The 20,936-nt window shown below is 49.6% G+C and overlaps 1 protein-coding gene across 3 annotated transcripts in view; it reads right to left on the bottom strand.

The window, feature by feature from the left end:
- Positions 1–190: 190 nt before the first annotated feature.
- Positions 191–20,936, bottom strand: part of ASH1L (ASH1 like histone lysine methyltransferase) — a 168,510-nt gene continuing 147,764 nt past the window's right edge. For 2 of the 3 annotated variants that reach the window (XM_088465203.1, XM_088465204.1), the window contains exons 18-21: positions 17,834–17,888; positions 16,480–16,612; positions 16,154–16,402; positions 13,651–13,845 (exon numbers count right to left, since the gene is read on the bottom strand). In XM_088465203.1, the coding sequence (XP_088321329.1) occupies positions 13,666–13,845; positions 16,154–16,402; positions 16,480–16,612; positions 17,834–17,888 (617 nt within the window). In that variant the 3' untranslated portion in view covers positions 13,651–13,665. Of the gene's footprint in view, positions 3,270–7,883; positions 8,165–8,252; positions 8,294–8,470; positions 8,638–12,200; positions 12,374–12,459; positions 12,690–12,770; positions 12,858–13,650; positions 13,846–16,153; positions 16,403–16,479; positions 16,613–17,833; positions 17,889–20,936 lie in introns of those variants that run through there. The other variant, XM_088465205.1, reaches the window with a different exon arrangement.

The raw sequence follows: 20,936 nt of genomic DNA on the forward strand, positions 1-20,936 counted from the left end.
GATGCCACATTTATTAGGCACAAACGTGATTCACAATAGATTTATTCACACTAACAAGGCACTTCTAGGGGAACATGGAGTAAGAGATGGAGGAGGGTTACAGTACGTACATGGGGCGAGGGCACAGACACAGTTACTATGTGACCCAGCTGTGTGCACACGTTATAGGAAAAGACAAGAACAACACAAGTGAGAAGTAGGAAAAACATGTGTTTTTTTTTTTTCTTCCATTTAATACTAGACTCTTAGTAACGGAGATTGCAGAGTACATCCATTGCTAGAATCGGTAATACAGCATTTACAGAGATTAACATCAAAACAATTAGCTATGTCGCGTTATGCATCTCCTCTCCTTGTAAAAATGAAACAAATTAGCAGCAAATTAGAGCCGGAGCGGCGGCACGGTTTGGACCGCCCGGCTACGCCACTGCGTAGTGCTTCTAGAGTTTAAAAACCATTGATAAACTTTCCTTTTCAATTATTATTATAAAACAACCAAAAATTACATTTCTACACCAGTAGGAAAAGAGAAAAAATAAAATAAATCCAACACAGTCACACACAGAAAATATATTTATACCGCTGCTCAAATCATTTCCTCTGATTGTCTCAGCACAGCGACGGGACAGCTACGGTTTGGGGTCTCGTCTGGCAGAGATGTCGGACATCTTCCCTTTATGGAGTGGTATCACAGAGCGCTGCGCCTGGACAAGTCTTATATACTCCGACTGCTCACCCCCGGCTTTACAATAAGAAAATATTCAAAACACATCTCGCTTTTTTTTTATTTTTTTTTTAATAAAATATTTATTTTTTTTTAACTGAAATTTTTTTTTCTGCATTTATCTTACCCTCAGAAAATGAAGATGTCACAAGTTGGCCGGTTCAGGGCGGGCCAGGACTTGCGGAATGGAAGAGAATGTAATGTACATTAGGACAGTCGCGGTCCGTGCTAAACCAACATATGTATTGCTCATCACCCACGCTAATATATTCATGTATGTATACATAATATTATATATATGTATATATACACACGTACACACACTTTACTTGGCACATTATTAAGACAATCTGTCGTTCTTTTAGAAGGACATTAGAAATTGAATCCTGGAGGAAATCCTTAAGCTTTGCTTTATTTTTGCAACCACCGGCCCAAGTTTGTCCTTCATCCTGGGCACTGGGAGGTTAAAGGAGGTCCTGCACCCCGGTGGGATGCTACCATGTGTCGGCTCCTGCACCCCGGGGGGGATGCAGCCATGTGTCGGCTCCGGCAGCATGTGGTGCGTTCTGCACTTTGCATCTGGAAAATGACTCCTGTGTACTCTGATCACTTGGTGGAGACAACTCTGGAGATTTCCCCATTACATATAGACCGTTGCTGGGTGGATGTGGATAAAGTGCCGCTATGGCTGCCATATAAATAGCCATTGCTCTGTTCCCAGACATACTGGACAAAGGACCCATTTTCTGGGCGTGGGGACACCCTTGGATAAAGTGCTACCTTCTACTGTCACTTTGGATAGGTGTCTCCCCCCATGAGGGGTCTATGCCGGCAAAGAAAGCTGTGGCCATTAATGACTGGTGCATGATACAATCCACCATTGGTCAGATAGGTATGTAAGAAACATTGGAAGCAAAGCTTATGCTGATTATTTTACATATTGCAAATGCAACCCCCCATTTCCCATAATTCTTCAGGAGGCAACTACAGAAGCCCCCACCTAACCCATACAGAAACACCATTCAGTGGGACCTAAACTTTGGAGACATCCTCACTATAACCTGATTATGTATTATCTGTCATTCGTACAAATAATGTGGTCCCACGGTATAATAGGAAAAGTTCCTCCTGCCACCCTGGAGATATGGTAGTATAGTCTCCGCTGGGGGAGCTAGTGGGATTGGGGATGGCCTCCTAGAGATCTTTCAGATCAGTCACCTCTGTGAGGTATAGTCTGGCAGGTGATGTTCTCCTATAGGATTTTATGTCAGTATAGTATACTATGGAAGAGATAGTTGAGAAGGTGGTATCCTTTGTAGTATAGTCTCCTCTGGGTGGCATAGACCAGAAATGTCCTTTCAGTTTGGTAACCTCTTGGTGGGATAGTTGGGCAGGAGAGGTCTTCTTGGAGATGACCTTCCAGCAAAGTCTCCTCTTGGTGGGACAGTGACATTCTCCTGGATTTCTCCTTTCAGTCTAGTATAATATCCTCCAGGTGGAATACTTGGACAGGACATGTCTTCTTGGAGATGGCTTATCAGCATAGACTCCTCTTGGTGGGACAGTGACATTCTCCTGGAGTACTCCTTTCAGTCTAGTATAATATATTCTAGATGGGATAGTTGGACAGGACATGTCTTCTTGGAGATGGCCTTCCAGCATAGTCTCTTCTTGGTAGGAAAGTGATTTTTTTCTTTTCCTGGAGACCTCCCTTCAGTCTAGTGTAATATTCTCCAGGTGGGATAGTTGGACAGGCCATCTTGGAGATGGCCTTTTAGCATAGTTTCTTTTTGGTGGGACAGTGATGTTCTCTTGGAGATCTCCTTTCAGTCTAGTATAATATCCTCCGGGTAGGATAGTTGAACAGGTGATTTCCTTTAAGTATGGTCACCTCTTGGTCCTGGGGACTAAGTATACTTCATGCATGAACCAGCAGAGTAACAGACAGCTCCTAGGCAGTTAGTATGTTGTGGGCATGTCTGTTGCTAGTAATTGGAAAAGTGCTGCTTTTAGGCAAGGTGCAAAACATAGGAGTGGAATTATGGAAGGGGATATAGTGGCAGGACACACTCCCACCAGTGGGCCAGTTGCTCGGGAAGCGTTTGGTAATATACTACAGGGAGACTGGAGAGCGACACAGAACAGCAGCACTATACACACACACACAAAAGGTCCACGGAGCAGAACATAATCAGGTTGGCACAATAAGTTACCACTTTCTTACTTTGGGAACGCTTTTGGGAGTCGGGTGGTAGAAGCTCTTAGTGCACGCTGGATTCTTGGGTGTTCCCGCTGTATAAACTCAGATAATTCTGCCCTCATATCGCCCAGGCTCCAGTCCCAGCCCAGCGTTCCAGCAATGCAAGGCAGAGATGCTGAGAGAATATAGACTGAGGTGCTCGAACCAGTCTGGCCTGTACCCCAGGGGCACTCAGTACCACATAAGCTTCAGGTCACTTCCTGAAGATGCACTCGGGGAGGTTGAGAGTCCGTCTCCGTAATTTCCTGCATGGACCCTCTTCTAGGAGATAAGTCACATCGATCACTGCAGACAGACAAAGGACACATAAAGAGGGGGCTTATATCACATTTATACAAATTACTTAACGATGAATCAACTCACATGATGATACCAAGCTTACAGATGCAATTACTTCTGTTACTATACCAGTATCTGAGAGTCTCACACCTATCAGGCAATTGTACTGGAGTATTTAATTAGTGATACGGTTTTTGTTATTTGGAAAAATGAAGCATTGGGGAAGTTGATGGGTAGACAGCGCAAAAGCTTGACTTGAAAGATGAATTGTAATACAACCGTAAGGAACTTTGTACATTATAGCAAGCGGCCCAACACGGTTACATGTGCAAAATGTTATGAAAATAATTTTAGAGGTAAAGGAGCAATACAGTCTTCCCTGCTATAGATCTCTGTGATTACCATACAATACAGTCTTCCCTGCTATAGATCTCTGTGATTACCATACAATACAGTCTTCCCTGCTATAGATCTCTGTGATTACCATACAATACAGTCTTCCCTGCTATAGATCTCTGTGATTACCATACAATAGTCTTCCCTGCTATAGATCTCTGTGATTACCAAACAATACAGTCTTCCCTGCTATAGATCTCTGTGATTACCATACAATAGTCTTCCCTGCTATAGATCTCTGTGATTACCAAACAATACAGTCTTCCCTGCTATAGATCTCTGTGATTACCATACAATAGTCTTCCCTGCTATAGATCTCTGTGATTACCATACAATAAACTTCCCTGCTATAGATCTCTGTGATTACCATACAATAGTCTTCCATGCTATAGATCTCTGTGATTACCATACAATAGTCTTCCCTGCTATAGATCTCTGTGATTACCATACAATACAGTCTTCCCTGCTATAGATCTCTGTGATTACCAAACAATACAGTCTTCCCTGCTATAGATCTCCTTGATGACCACGCAATACAGTTTTCTCTGCTATAGATCTCTACAATGAGCACGCGATACGGGCTTCCTGCTATAGATCTCCACAATGATCACGCGATACGGCCTTCCTGCTATAGTTCTCCATAATGAATATGATCACGCGACACGGGCTTCCTGCTATAGATCTCCACAACGATCACACGATACAGTCTCCCTGCTATAGATCTCCACAATGATCACGCAATACTGCCTTCCTGCTATATATCTCCACAATGATCACGCGATACGGGCTTCCTGCTATAGATCTCCACAATGATCACGCGATACAGTCTCCCTGCTATAGATCTCCACAATGATCACGCGATACGGGCTTCCTGCTATAGATCTCCACAATGATCACGCGATACAGTCTCCCTGCTATAGATCTCCACAATGATCACGCGATACAGTCTCCCTGCTATAGATCTCCACAATGATCACGCGATACGGTCTCCCTGCTATAGACCTCCACAATGATCACGCGATACAGTCTCCCTGCTATAGATCTCCACAATGATCACGCGATACAGTCTCCCTGCTATAGATCTCCACAATGACCACGTGATATGGTCTTCCTGCTATACATCTCAGTGATGAGGCTGAGGGACGCTGGGTGCTGTTCTATAGCTGTGAGTCAATTTATTTACCCCCCTTTCCCGCATTGTTAAAGGTCCACACATGCCGATCGTCCCCAGTGCTCTCCGATGTTCTCCCTGCTCTTTTATTCTCCTTTTGTAGGATGAGCATGTGCCGTATGATGTTTATCCAGCTTGTAAGACTCTGCACATTTTTAGTTTTAAACAGATTTTTATTTTTGTGTTTGTTAAAAACCATGAAAATGAATTACTGGTATTAAAATGAAACTAAGGAAGTTGAAGCCAATCTGGTGAAATGACAATAGCTGGATACTCGTACAGGATAATGGATATAGTAAGTAACCCAATAGTTATCATTCTAAATGAACATGGGGGGAACATTTTACTGAACCCACCAAGGAAATCAAGCAAAGCTTTAGCTTAGCTCCCTCGCTACCAGTGCACCATTGAGGTCCCAGATAGGACGCTGCTGTGCTGCTGCTGGAATGAGTGGTCTGGTGGGATCCACTGAGAAAATGCTGGGAACACAGCTCACGCTTCCAGGACAATGACAGGTGGCCCCGAGCGAGGAGAACGCCTTGTGGGAAAGACTGGGATCCATCCTTGGAGGTCGGAAGTGGGGGAGAGCATGAGCAAACCATGCACAGACTTTGTACTCCAGAATAACATTCACAATAAAATGATTATTGTGACTAAAATATGATGAGTTTGTTGCGCTGACAGACGTGATGAGTCAGGGGTAACAGTCTACAGTATATAATGGGAGGCAGGTAATTACTGATACAGTGCATGCCATAGGAAGCCCGTCCCCTATGCACGCCCTGTGCCCGACTCTCTGGGTGAGCTGAAGCTCTCCAGCGGGAACCAGCGATGCCAGTAGCTTGTTGGTGATCACAGTGCATGCCATAGGATGCCCATCCCCTATGCACGCCCTGTGCCCGACTCTCTGGGTGAGCTGAAGCTCTCCAGCGGGAACCAGCGATGCCAGTAGCTTGTTGGTGATCACAGTGCATGCCATAGGATGCCCATCCCCTATGCACGCCCTGTGCCCGACTCTCTGGGTGAGCTGAAGCTCTCCAGCGGGAACCAGCGATGCCAGTAGCTTGTTGGTGATCACAGTGCATGCCATAGGAAGCCCATCCCCTATGCACACTGAGTGCCCGGCTCTGTGGGTGAGCTGAAGCTCTCCAGCGATGTCAGTAGCTTGTTGGTGATCACAGTGCATGCCATAGGATGCCCATCCCCTATGCACACCGAGTGCCCGGCTCTCTGGGTAAGCTAACGCTCTCCCGCGATGTCAGTAGATTGTTGGCGATTACAGTGCAGGAAGACAGAACAATATGGACAGGGCTCTATGCCACCCTGTGCCGCTCCCTAACATCATGACGTCACACCTGTGCTAATCCCATTGGCCACACGGAATAGTCACAAGGACAACTGCAGGAGTCCCTCAGCAAAATGAGTTATTGCTGCAGGAAAATGTGCGGACAATAATTTGTTCTTAAATTGCGCCAGGTGACCTCTCCTGTCTGTTATTCACTCCTAGCCCAGCCCTCACCTCAGGAACGTGCGCTGGCCATACACTAAGAACCGCAGAGACACAGGCACCAGATCAGCAGGGAATGCAGGCTGCTCAGGACACATTTACACCCTGTGATTCCCTGCCCGGGACTGCGGGGATAAAGCTGCAGCCAGGCTTCCAGGCAGTGTCACCTTCCAGCCTGCCAGCAGCGGACCTCACTGAGGGAACGTGCGCTGGCCATACACTAAGAACCGCAGAGACACAGGCACCAGATCAGCAGGGAATGCAGGCTGCTCAGGACACATTTACACCATGTGATTCCCTGCCCGGGACTGCGGGGATAAAGCTGCAGCCAGGCTTCCAGGCAGTGTCACCTTCCAGCCTGCCAGCAGCGGACCTCACTGAGGGAACGTGCGCTGGCCATACACTAAGAACCGCAGAGACACAGGCACCAGATCAGCAGCGAATGCAGGCTGCTCAGGACACATTTACACCCTGTGATTCCCTGCCCGGGACTGCGGGGATAAAGCTGCAGCCAGGCTTCCAGGCAGTGTCACCTTCCAGCCTGCCAGCAGCGGACCTCACTGAGGGAACGTGCGCTGGCCATACACTAAGAACCGCAGAGACACAGGCACCAGATCAGCAGGGAATGCAGGCTGCTCAGGACACATTTACACCATGTGATTCCCTGCCCGGGACTGCGGGGATAAAGCTGCAGCCAGGCTTCCAGGCAGTGTCACCTTCCAGCCTGCCAGCAGCGGACCTCACTGAGAGAACGTGCGCTGGCCATACACTAAGAACCGCAGAGACACAGGCACCAGATCAGCAGCGAATGCAGGCTGCTCAGGACACATTTACACCCTGTGATTCCCTGCCCGGGACTGCGGGGATAAAGCTGCAGCCAGGCTTCCAGGCAGTGTCACCTTCCAGCCTGCCAGCAGCGGACCTCACTGAGGGAACGTGCGCTGGCCATACACTAAGAACCGCAGAGACACAGGCACCAGATCAGCAGGGAATGCAGGCTGCTCAGGACACATTTACACCCTGTGATTCCCTGCCCGGGACTGCGGGGATAAAGCTGCAGCCAGGCTTCCAGGCAGTGTCACCTTCCAGCCTGCCAGCAGCGGACCTCACTGAGGGAACGTGCGCTGGCCATACACTAAGAACCGCAGAGACACAGGCACCAGATCAGCAGGGAATGCAGGCTGCTCAGGACACATTTACACCCTGTGATTCCCTGCCCGGGACTGCGGGGATAAAGCTGCAGCCAGGCTTCCAGGCAGTGTCACCTTCCAGCCTGCCAGCAGCGGACCTCACCTCAGGAACGTGCGCTGGCCATGCACTAAGAACCGCAGAGACACAGGCACCAGATCAGCAGGGAATGCAGGCTGCTCAGGACACATTTACACCATGTGATTCCCTGCCCGCGACTGCGGGGATAAAGCTGCAGCCAGGCTTCCAGGCAGTGTCACCTTCCAGCCTGCAAGCAGCGGACCTCACTGAGGGAAGCTTCTTCCTGGAAGTGAAACACTGCACCAGTAATCGTGCAACATGAAAACCTCAAACTCACCATTTTTTCCCGGCAGCTTCTCCAGGAGCCGGAGAAGAATCTGGTTGAGTTTCACTCTCTTTGCTTGTTGTCGGTCTTGGATGGAACATAGACGTGGGGGGCTGCTGTCACCCTCAATAACTCCACCGTCAGTCACCTCCAGTTGGGTGGGGTCTGGCTCCGTCATCTCTAGTGCTGGTGGGGTGATGGTGTCGACCATTAGGTCCTCCAAGACAGACAGAGGATCCTCCTGTTGTAGATCTCCGCCTGATGGCTTTGGGCGTTCAGACTTCCAGGACGACCTACAGTGACACACACAGAAAAGCATCAGTTGTAACAACAGACCTAGTGATGGATGACATGGCTGAGTGTTAGGGAAGTGCTGCTCACCGGCCTCCGTTCCGTTTGTAATTGTCCGGCACATAATGAGGCTGGAAGAACAAGATGGAAGTCAGTGATCTCTCCGGCTACATTCTATACCCATCATCATTAAACACCACAGTGACTGCGTCAGGGACAAATTACTACTGATGGATAGAGAACACTCCACAGTCCGCTCAGTACGGGACAGCCGAAACAATATCCAGTCATGACCCTAAATCACTTACCGAGAAGTCTCTTTTTGGCGTCAGCTTCTTGGAGAAGTGATGAAAGGCGTAAGTCTTTGTGCAGGCCGGGAATCGGTTGCGGTGGATTTTGTAAAACAAGTGAGCGGATTTATCCAGCCGGTAGTCACAGATATAAACATCCTGCTCTTTAACTCCCTTGGGACGTCCTGGAATAGACAGACATACAGATGATACAGGGAAGCGACACCGATTTAGTCACATGCATCCAGCTAGAACATCAGCAGATATAGATCACTGCAAGGTTGAATTTCATTAATAACCGAGCCCGGCTTGGCAGAGGGGTGTCAGGGACTGCAGGCTAGAAATCTACAGAATATCCAGGAGTTGGAAGTAAAAAGACACGTGGACCATTTTACCCAACATAATTCCTGTTAAAGACAAATTAAACATCCAGTATAGTCATAAAGTAGGATATTTCCATGCAGGTGAGCACTGGAAGATTAACATGAAGGCATGGTTCCCGATATAAGAAAGGCCGCTATAGAGGGATCACCCATGTACACCAGGTTTGGGTGAAGTAATGAGAAAGGGCGCCATAGAGGGATCACCCATATATACCAGGTTTGGGTGAAGTAATGAGAAAGGGCGCCATAGAGGGATCACCCATATATACCAGGTTTGGGTGAAGTAATGAGAAAGGGCGGCATAGAGGGATCGCCCATGTACACCAGATTTGGGTGAAGTAATGAGAAAGGGCAGCATAGAGGGATCGCCCATGTATGTACACCAGGTTTGGGTGAAGTAATGAGAAAGGGCGCCATAGAGGGATCGCCCATGTACATTAGGTTTCGGTGAAGTCATGAGAAAGGGCGCCATAGAGGGATCGTCCATGTACATTAGGTTTGGGTGAAGTAATGAGAAAGGGCGCCATAGAGGGATCGTCCATGTACACCAGGTTAGGGTGAAGTAATGAGAAAGGGCAGCATAGAGGGTTCGCCCATGTACACCAGGTTTGGGTGAAGTAATGAGAAAGGGCGGCATAGAGGGATCACTCATGTACACCAGGTTTGGGTGAAGAAATGAGAAAGGGCGCCATAGAGGGATCGCCCATGTACACCAGGTTTGGGTGAAGTAATGAGAAAGGGCGGCATAGAGGGATCACCCATGTACACCAGGTTTGGATGAAGTAATGAGAAAGGGCGGCATAGAGGGATCGCCCATGTACACCAGGTTTGGGTGAAGTAATGAGAAAGGGCGGCATAGAGGGATCGCCCATGTACACCAGGTTTGGGTGAAGTAATGAGAAAGGGCGGCATAGAGGGATCACCCATGTACACCAGATTTGGGTGAAGTAATGAGAAAGGGCGCCATAGAGGGATCGCCCATGTACACCAGGTTTGGGTGAAGTAATGAGAAAGGGCGCCATTGGGGGATCGCCCATGTACACCAGGTTTGGGTGAACTAATGAGAAAGGGCGGCATAGAGGGATCGCCCATGTACACCAGGTTTGGGTGAAGTAATGAGAAAGGGCGTCATAGAGGGATCGCCCAAGTACACCAGGTTTGGGTGAAGTAATGAGAAAGGGCGCCATAGAGGGATCGCCCATGTACACCAGGTTTGGGTGAAGTAGTGAGAAAGGGCGCCCATAGAGGGATCGCCCATGTACACCAGGTTTGGGTGAAGTAATGAGAAAGGCCGCTATAGAGGGATCGCCCATGTACACCAGGTTTTGGTGAAGTAATGAGAAATTGCGCCCATAGAGGGATCGCCCATGTACACCAGGTTTGGGTGAAGTAATGAGAAAGGGCGGCACAGAGGGATCGCCATGTACACCAGGTTTGGGTGAAGTAATGAGAAAGGGCGGAATAGAGGGATCGCCCATGTACACCAGGTTTGGGTGAAGTAATGAGAAAGGGCGCCATAGAGGAATCACCCATGTACACCAGGTTTGGGTGAAGTAATAAGAAAGGGCGCCATAGAGGGATCGCCCATGTACACCAGGTTTGGGTGAAGTGATGAGAAAGGGCGCCATAGAGGGATCGCCCATGTACACCAGGTTTGGGTGAAGTAATGAGAAAGGGGGCCATAGAGGAATCGCCCATGTACACCAGGTTTGGGTGAAGTAATGAGAAAGGGCGCCATAGAGGAATCGCCCATGTACACCAGGTTTGGGTGAAGTAATGAGAAGAGGAATCGCCCATGTACACCAGGTTTGGGTGAAGTAATGAGAAAGGGCGCCATAGAGGGATCGCCCATGTACACCAGGTTTGGGTGAAGTAATGAGAAAGGGCGCCATAGAGGAATCGCCCATGTACACCAAGTTTGGGTGAAGTAATGAGAAAGGCCGCCATAGAGGAATCGCCCATGTACACCAGGTTTGGGTGAAGTAATGAGAAAGGGCGGCATAGAGGGATCGCCCATGTACACCAGGTTTGGGTGAAGTAATGAGAAAGGGTGCCATAGAGGAATCGCCCATGTACACCAGGTTTGGGTGAAGTAATGAGAAAGGCCGCCATAGAGGAATCGCCCATGTACACCAGGTTTGGGTGAAGTAATGAGAAAGGGCGGCACAGAGGGATCACCCATGTACACCAGGTTTGGGTGAAGTAATGAGAAAGGGCGGCATAGAGGAATCGCCCATGTACACCAGGTTTGGGTGAAGTAATGAGAAAGGGCGTCAGAGGAATCGCCCATGTACACCAGGTTTGGGTGAAGTAATGAGAAAGGGAGGCACAGAGGGATCGCCCATGTACACCAGGTTTGGGTGAAGTAATGAGAAAGGGCGGCATATTACGGAATACTGCGAGTACAGCAGGGAATAGAGGAGAGTAGGCAGCAGATAGGCAGAGGCACCTACAGAGCACGCCTTATAATCCCCAAGGCCCATCGCCCCACTATCTAATTCTCCAGCCTCTACAATACCCATGTCTGTCCCCCTCACTCCAACGGTCCTGCAGGATCCCCCATTTTGCTGTATGTTTCCTCCACTATGTGCAATGCTATTACCTCTTCTGGGCCCATATAAATAATAGACAATAATAATGATAATGTACAATACGCAATAACTAGCATTATAGGCCTGGTGCCGTTATAGCACAGCAACTGATTAAAAGGATATTAATGACGCTCCATCCTAAATTCCAGCAGCCAATCACAGAACAGCATCTTCACTATTCTCACAAATGACAGCAGCACGGAGATGCCTTGTTGCCTCGGCCAAACCGATGAGTGATTCTCATTTCCGGGAGCAGAGATTAATGATGCAGATTGTTTTCATCCCATCATGTTATCATCTCTGTCCAGCATCAATCTTGGCTAGTGACCTGCAGCCAGGAACTCTCTGCAGGATGGGCCGGATCTCGGACCCACGTGGGAGCCTATAACATGTGCACCAACAGGTAGGGACACCCCTGTGCTGTCTACTGCTGCATTCACCGCCTGCAAAGATAGATCAGCTCTGTGCCAATGGCTGCATGAGACACACAAGCATTTCACAGCTCCGTACAATCACAACTGCCTTGTGCCCGCCGAAGGTGTAGTGCCAGTCTAGGGTAGTGCACAAACAGCGTAGGGGCAGAGCCTGTAATGTTCTAATCAGCTATTGCAGCATAGGCTTCCCCAGCAGAGGGAGGAACATGTGCTCATCTGGGGCTGGCCATGCGACCCGTCAGACACGACACTGCAGCGTGCCACTCAGCCCCCTAGTCTCTGACGGTCTGTGTATCTGAGGAGGGGGCCGTGCCGGCCCATAGTCGCCGTGCTCTCTTACCCTTGCAGAACGTGTACAAGTCCAGAACGCAGCAGGTGCCGACCACCGCCTCCAGCGGTATGATCTCGTACAGAGGCACACGGAACAGCTCGTTGTGGTAGAACCTGCGGGATGGCGAATGGTGCGTCTCGTGTGGGCGGAAGTAATGGTGACCGAAGGCAAAGCGTTCCCCCCTAGAGGACAGGATGAGGGTTAGTAACGCACACTGACGGGCGGGTCAGCCGCTGGCGTATACATCAGGAATAAACAGCAATCGTACTTCTCATTCTTCCACAGCTTCTCTATCCGGAAGATGTCCAGTTTCTCCCGGTTAATGTGGGAAAGTAGCCGGTAGGACTGTCGTACTGGCTGTCCGTCTGGTGTACGGCGGCTGTCTCGCATGAGATACACGCAGTCACCTTGCCGGAGGAGCAGCTCGTCGCGTAGGAGACAGATGAAATAGATAAACCCGGGCTGAGCGTAATGAGGACATGGTATCATGGGAACCTCCTGAAACACAAGGAAGTAGGTTGGGATGGGAGAGTCCCAGCATCCTGTGTGTATGTATTAGTGCTGTAACCGAAGGCTCACCTTATCAACGGAGCGCGGGTCACACTGCTCACACAGGTAATGTTCCACATCGGACGTCACCCCCATACAGTCACAGTGCTGCCACACCTGTACAGGACAACACAAAGGTGTAACACACATAACCTGCCCATAGGGGACCCCACACACCAACCATCTGCGCCTGGCGCCTAGGAAGGAGCGCGGGTCACACTGCTCACACAGGTAATGTTCCACATCGGACGTCACCCCCATACAGTCACAGGGCTGCCACACCTGTACAGGACAACACAAAGGTGTAACACACATAACCTGCCCATAGGGGACCCCACACACCAACCATCTGCGCCTGGCGCCTAGGAAGGAGCGCGGGTCACACTGCTCACACAGGTAATGTTCCACATCGGACGTCACCCCCATACAGTCACAGTGCTGCCACACCTGTACAGGACAACACAAAGGTGTAACACACATAACCTGCCCATAGGGGACCCCACACACCAACCATCTGCGCCTGGCGCCTAGGAAGGAGCGCGGGTCACACTGCTCACACAGGTAATGTTCCACATCGGACGTCACCCCCATACAGTCACAGTGCTGCCACACCTGGACAGGACAACACAAAGGTGTAACACACATAACCTGCCCATAGGGGACCCCACACACCAACCATCTGCGCCTGGCGCCTAGGATGGAGCGCGGGTCACACTGCTCACACAGGTAATGTTCCACATCGGACGTCACCCCCATACAGTCACAGTGCTGCCACACCTGTACAGGACAACACAAAGGTGTAACACACATAACCTGCCCATAGGGGACCCCACACACCAACCATCTGCGCCTGGCGCCTAGGAAGGAGCGCGGGTCACACTGCTCACACAGGTAATGTTCCACATTGGACGTCACCCCCATACAGTCACAGTGCTGCCACACCTGGACAGGACAACACAAAGGTGTAACACATAACCTGCCCATAGGGGACCCCACACACCAACCATCTGCGCCTGGCTCCGAGGAAGGAGCGCGGGTCACACTGCTCACACAGGTAATGTTCCACATCCGACGTCACCCCCATACAGTCACAGTGCTGCCACACCTGGACAGGACAACACAAAGGTGTAACACACATAACCTGCCCATAGGGGACCCCACACACCAACCATCTGCACCTGGCGCCTAGGAAGGAGCGTGCCAGTCTGACTACACTCAAACGTTCCATATAGAAGAGAAACGTAATCTATTATACTATTTGTTTGGTATAATAGGCACAGGGTCCTCGTGACTCCCCAGGGGTCCCAATCTCACCAGCTGCAATAACCAGGGTATTTCACTGTGCCCCTCAAGAACGTTTGGCAGAAAACATCCAATGATGTTTGGAGCAACGCAAATCTAGATTCTCTGCATCAGTGCCAGGTCCGAAATGTGCACCCCTCATACATCACCTCCATCACTGCGCCAATCACAGAGGAGGCCATGTGACCATCTCTCACACACTTACCATGCACCTCTCATACATCACCTCCATCACTGCCCCAATCACAGAGGAGGCCATGTCACCATCTCTCACACACTTACCATGCACCCCTCATACATCACCTCCATCACTGCCCCAATCACAGAGGAGGCCATGTCACCATCTCTCACACACTTACCATGTACCCCTCATACATCGCCTCCATCACTGCCCCAATCACAGAGGCGGCCATGTCACCATCTCTCACACACTTACCATGCACCCCTCATACATCACCTCCATCACTGCCCCAATCACAGAGGAGGCCATGTCACCATCTCTCACACACTTACCATGCACCCCTCATACATCACCTCCATCACTGGCCCAATCACAGAGGAGGCCATGTCACCATCTCTCACACTTACCATGCACCCCTCATACATCACCTCCATCACTGCCCCAATCACAGAGGAGGCCATGTCACCATCTCTCACACACTTACCATGCACCCCTCATACATCACCTCCATCACTGCCCCAATCACAGAGGAGGCCATGTCACCATCTCTCACACACTTACCATGCACCCCTCATACATCACCTCCATCACTGCCCCAATCACAGAGGAGGCCATGTGACCATCTCTCACACACTTACCATGTACCCCTCATACATCGCCTCCATCACTGCCCCAATCACAGAGGCGGCCATGTCACCATCTCTCACACACTTACCATGCACCCCTCATACATCACCTCCATCACTGCCCCAATCACAGAGGAGGCCATGTCACCATCTCTCACACACTTACCATGCACCCCTCATACATCACCTCCATCACTGCCACAATCACAGAGGAGGCCATGTCACCATCTCTCACACACTTACAATGCTCCCCTCATACATCACCTCCATCACTGCCCCAATCACAGAGGAGGCCATGTCACCATCTCTCACACACTTACCATGCACCCCTCATACATCACCTCCATCACTGCCCCAATCACAGAGGAGGCCATGTCACCATCTCTCACACTTACCATGCACCCCTCATACATCACCTCCATCACTGCACCAATCACAGAGGAGGCCATGTCACCATCTCTCACACACTTACCATGCACCCCTCATACATCACCTCCGTCACTGCGCCAATCACAGAGGAGACCATGTCACCATCTCACACACTTACCATGTACCCCTCATACATCACCTCCATCACTGCCCCAGTCACAGAGGAGGCCATGTCACCATCTCTCACACACTTACCATGCACCTCTCATACATCACCTCCATCACTGCCCCAATCACAGAGGAGGCCATGTGACCATCTCTCACACACTTACCATGTACCCCTCATACATCGCCTCCATCACTGCCCCAATCACAGAGGCGGCCATGTGACCATCTCTCACACACTTACCATGCACCCCTCATACATCGCCTCCATCACTGCCCCAATCACAGAGGAGGCCATGTCACCATCTCTCACACACTTACCATGCACCTCATACATCACCTCCATCACTGCCACAATCACAGAGGAGGCCATGTCACCATCTCTCACACTTACCATGCACCCCTCATACATCACCTCCGTCACTGCCCCAATCACAGAGGAGGCCATGTTACCATCTCTCACACACTTACCATGCACCCCTCATACATCACTGCCCCAATCACAGAGGAGGCCATGTCACCATCTCTCACACACTTACCATGCACCTCTCATACATCACCTCCATCACTGCCCCAATCACAGAGGAGGCGATGTCACCATCTCTCACACACTTACCATGCACCTCTCATACATCACCTCCATCACTGCCCCAATCACAGAGGAGGCCATGTCACCATCTCTCACACACTTACCATGCACCCCTCATACATCGCCTCCATCACTGCCCCAATCACAGAGGAGGCCATGTTACCATCTCTCACACACTTACCATGCACTTCTCACATTGGATCATCAGTCCCTCATCCTTGTAGAGGCCACAGATGCAGCGGATGATGTCGTCTTCCTTCTCGTGTATCCCCTCTTTGTCGCACACGGAGGCCTCACTGCTGTCCGCCTCGCTGGCGGTGTCTCCCATTATTTCGTCTATCTGTGCGGCAGACTCGTGCCGTGCGCTGTAATAGGCTTTACGGAGGCGGCACACATCTCGCCCTATAGCAGACTTCCTGCCATGATATTTCTGAAATATCAGATGCGGCAACGCGTTAGGATGCTCCTTATTACTGGTGACAAATGGTTGCCGTGTGTAAAACTTACCTCCGCATTACGGAACACTTTCAGCATATCAGTGTCAAAGGCTTCAACCGTCTTGTAGTGTCCGCTGAGAATCTGCTTCTCAATAGTCAGCAAATCCAGTGGATCCCCAACCTTCTCATAGTAGTATGGGTTCCTGCACAGACGGGGAAATGTCAGCCCACTACAGAGAGCTACCGGGGTACCCCACTGCTCAGCAATCAGTAGGGCAACTACCGGGTACCCCACTCCTCAGCAATCAGCAGGGCAGGGGAACTACCGGGTACCCCACTCCTCAGCAAGCAGCAGGGCAACTACTGGGTATCCCACTCCTCAGCAATCAGCAGGGCAACTACCGGGTACCCCCACTCCTCAGCAAGCAGCAGGGCAACTACCGGGTACCCCCACTCCTCAGCAAGCAGCAGGGCAGGTGAACTAGCAGGGTACCCCACTCCTCAGCAATCAGCAGGGCAAGTACCGGGTACCCCACTCCTCAGCAAGCAGCAGGGCAGGTGAACTACCTGGGTAGCCCACTCCTCAGCAAGCAGCAAGGCAGGTGAACTACCTGGGTAGCCCACTCCTCAGCAAGCAGCAGGGCAGGTGAACTACCTGGGTACCGCACTGCTCAGCAAGCAGCAGGGCAGGGTAACTACCGGGGTACCCCACTCCTCAGCAAGCAGCAGCGATGGGGAACTACCTGGGTACCCCACTCCTCAGCAATCAGCAGGGATGGGGAAATAACGGTGTACCCCACTCCTCAGCAATCAGCAGGGGAAATACTGATGTACCCCACTCAGCAATCAGCAGGGCAGGGGAACTACCGATCTATCCTACTCAGCAATCAGCAGGGCAGGGGAAATACCAATGTACCCACTCCTCAGCAATCAGCAGGGCAGGGGAAATACCAATGTACCCCACTCCTCAGCAATCAGCAGGGCAGGGGTACTACCGGTGTACCCCACTCCTCAGCAATCAGCAGGGCAGGGGTACTACCGGTGTACCCCACTCAGCAATCAGCAGGGCAACTTCCGGTGTACCCCACTCCTCAGCAATCAGCAGGGCAGGGGAACTACCAGTGTACCTCACTCCTCAGCAATCAGCAGGGCAGGGGAACTACCGCTGTACCTCACTCCTCAGCAATCAGCAGAGCAACTTCCGGTGTACCCCACTCCTCAGCAATCAGCAGCGGAACTACCGGTGTACCCCACTCCTCAGCAATCAGCAGGGCAACTACTGGAGTACCCCACTCCTCAGCAATCAGCAGGGCAACTACCGGGGTACCCCACTCCACAGCAAGCAGCATGGCAGGGGAGAACAGTAATATTGCGGGGGGACACAGACAGGGGGAGACAGAAGCTTATCAGGGACAGGAACTCACTTTTTCTTATGTGGAAGACTGAGCAGAGGGGCTGCAAGGCTCCGGTTCATGGAATCTGAATAATGCAGAGAGAAGGGTGAGACAGAAATTGCGCTGGTATTACTGAGATTATCTTGTCAAAGTCCCCTGGTCACCTCACGCTGGTTCACTGCACCCATATCAAACGCAGTAACGGAAGTGTCATCTTCCTGCAGCCCAGGACTAGCTTCTCTAAGGGAGCAGACAATGAGTCACTGACACCTGGAAGAATTGCTTTGCATACAGATACGTCCTTATCCATCTTTGCTTCAGTCGCACCACAAAGCCCCTCTCCGCGCCTCAGGTTACATGAGACTCTGCTAGCACCGGGCGTCTTTTTTTTACCGAAAACGTGTATAAATATCAATGTGATGTGAATTGGACGCACCCGCATATTCTGATTAATGTGATATATTTGTATATCTGTGAGTCTATGACTCAGCACAAGTGTCCGTAGCTCTGTACAGAGAGACTCTTACACTGATAATGTGATGTATATCTGTGAGTCTATGACTCAGCACCTAGTGTCCGTAGCTCTGTACAGAGAGACTCTTACACTGATAATGTGATGTATATCTGTGAGTCTATGACTCAGCACCTAGTGTCCGTAGCTCTGTACAGAGAGACTCTTACACTGATAATGTGACGTATATCTGTGAGTCTATGACTCAGCACCTAGTGTCCGTAGCTCTGTACAGAGAGACTCTTACACTGATAATGTGATGTATATCTGTGAGTCTATGACTCAACAAATAGTGTCTGTAGCTCTGTACAGAGAGACTCTTACACTGATAATGTGACGTATATCTGTGAGTCTATGACTCAGCACAAGTGTCCGTAGCTCTGTACAGAGAGACTCTTACACTGATAATGTGACGTATATCTGTGAGTCTATGACTCAGCAAAAGTGTCCGTAGCTCTGTACAGAGAGACTCTTACACTGATAATGTGACGTATATCTGTGAGTCTATGACTCAGCACCTAGTGTCCGTAGCTCTGTACAGAGAGACTCTTACACTGATAATGTGATGTATATCTGTGAGTCTATGACTCAGCACCTAGTGTCCGTAGCTCTGTACAGAGAGACTCTTACACTGATAATGTGACGTATATCAATGAGTCTATGACTCAGCACAAGTGTCCGTAGCTCTGTACAGAGAGACTCTTACACTGATAATGTGATGTATATCTGTGAGTCTATGACTCAGCACCTAGTGTCCGTAGCTCTGTACAGAGAGACTCTTACACTGATAATGTGATGTATATCTGTGAGTCTATGACTCAGCACCTAGTGTCCGTAGCTCTGTACAGAGAGACTCTTACACTGATAATGTGATGTATATCTGTGAGTCTATGACTCAGCACCTAGTGTCCCCGTAGCTCTGTACAGAGAGACTCTTACACTGATAATGTGATGTATATCTGTGAGTCTATGACTCAGCACCTAGTGTCCGTAGCTCTGTACAGAGAGACTCTTACACTGATAATGTGATGTATATCTGTGAGTCTATGACTCAGCACCTAGTGTCCGTAGCTCTGTACAGAGAGACTCTTACACTGATAATGTGACGTATATCAATGAGTCTATGACTCAGCACAAGTGTCCGTAGCTCTGTACAGAGAGACTCTTACACTGATAATGTGATGTATATCTGTGAGTCTATGACTCAGCACCTAGTGTCCCCGTAGCTCTGTACAGAGAGACTCTTACACTGATAATGTGACGTATATCTGTGAGTCTATGACTCAGCACCTAGTGTCCGTAGCTCTGTACAGAGAGACTCTTACACTGATAATGTGACGTATATCTGTGAGTCTATGACTCAGCACCTAGTATCCGTAGCTCTGTACAGAGAGACTCTTACACTGATAATGTGATGTATATCTGTGAGTCTATGACTCAGCACCTAGTATCCGTAGCTCTGTACAGAGAGACTCTTACACTGATAATGTGATGTATATCTGTGAGTCTATGACTCAGCACAAGTATCCGTAGCTCTGTACAGAGAGACTCTTACACTGATAATGTGATGTATATCTGTGAGTCTATGACTCAGCACCTAGTGTCCGTAGCTCTGTACAGAGAGACTCTTACACTGATAATGTGATGTATATCTGTGAGTCTATGACTCAGCACCTAGTGTCCCCGTAGCTCTGTACAGAGAGACTCTTACACTGATAATGTGATGTATATCTGTGAGTCTATGACTCAGCACCTAGTGTCCGTAGCTCTGTACAGAGAGACTCTTACACTGATGTGATGTATATCTGTGAGTCTATGACTCAGCACAAGTGTCCGTAGCTCTGTACAGAGAGACTCTTACACTGATAATGTGATGTATATCTGTGAGTCTATGACTCAGCACCTAGTGTCCGTAGCTCTGTACAGAGAGACTCTTACACTGATAATGTGATGTATATCTGTGAGTCTATGACTCAGCACCTAGTGTCCGTAGCTCTGTACAGAGAGACTCTTACACTGATAATGTGATGTATATCTGTGAGTCTATGACTCAGCACAGTGTCCGTAGCTCTGTACAGAGAGACTCTTACACTGATAATGTGATGTATATCTGTGAGTCTATGACTCAGCACCTAGTGTCCGTAGCTCTGTACAGAGAGACTCTTACACTGATAATGTGATGGATGTATATCTGTGAGTCTATGACTCAGCACCTAGTGTCCGTAGCTCTGTACAGAGAGACTCTTACACTGATAATGTGATGTATATCTGTGAGTCTATGACTCAGCACCTAGTGTCCGTAGCTCTGTACAGAGAGACTCTTACACTGATAATGTGATGTATATCTGTGAGTCTATGACTCAGCACCTAGTGTCCGTGGCTCTGTACAGAGAGACTCTTACACTGATAATGTGATGTATATCTGTGAGTCTATGACTCAGCACCTAGTGTCCGTGGCTCTGTACAGAGAGACTCTTACACTGATAATGTGATGTATATCTGTGAGTCTATGACTCAGCACAAGTGTCCGTAGCTCTGTACAGAGAGACTCTTACACTGATGTGATGTATATCTGTGAGGCTATGACTCAGCACCTAGTGTCCGTAGCTCTGTACAGAGAGA

The sequence above is a fragment of the Taudactylus pleione genome, unplaced genomic scaffold, assembly GCF_031769625.1.
Source record: "Taudactylus pleione unplaced genomic scaffold, aTauple2 ptg001907l, whole genome shotgun sequence".
Lineage (NCBI taxonomy): Eukaryota > Metazoa > Chordata > Amphibia > Anura > Myobatrachidae > Taudactylus > Taudactylus pleione.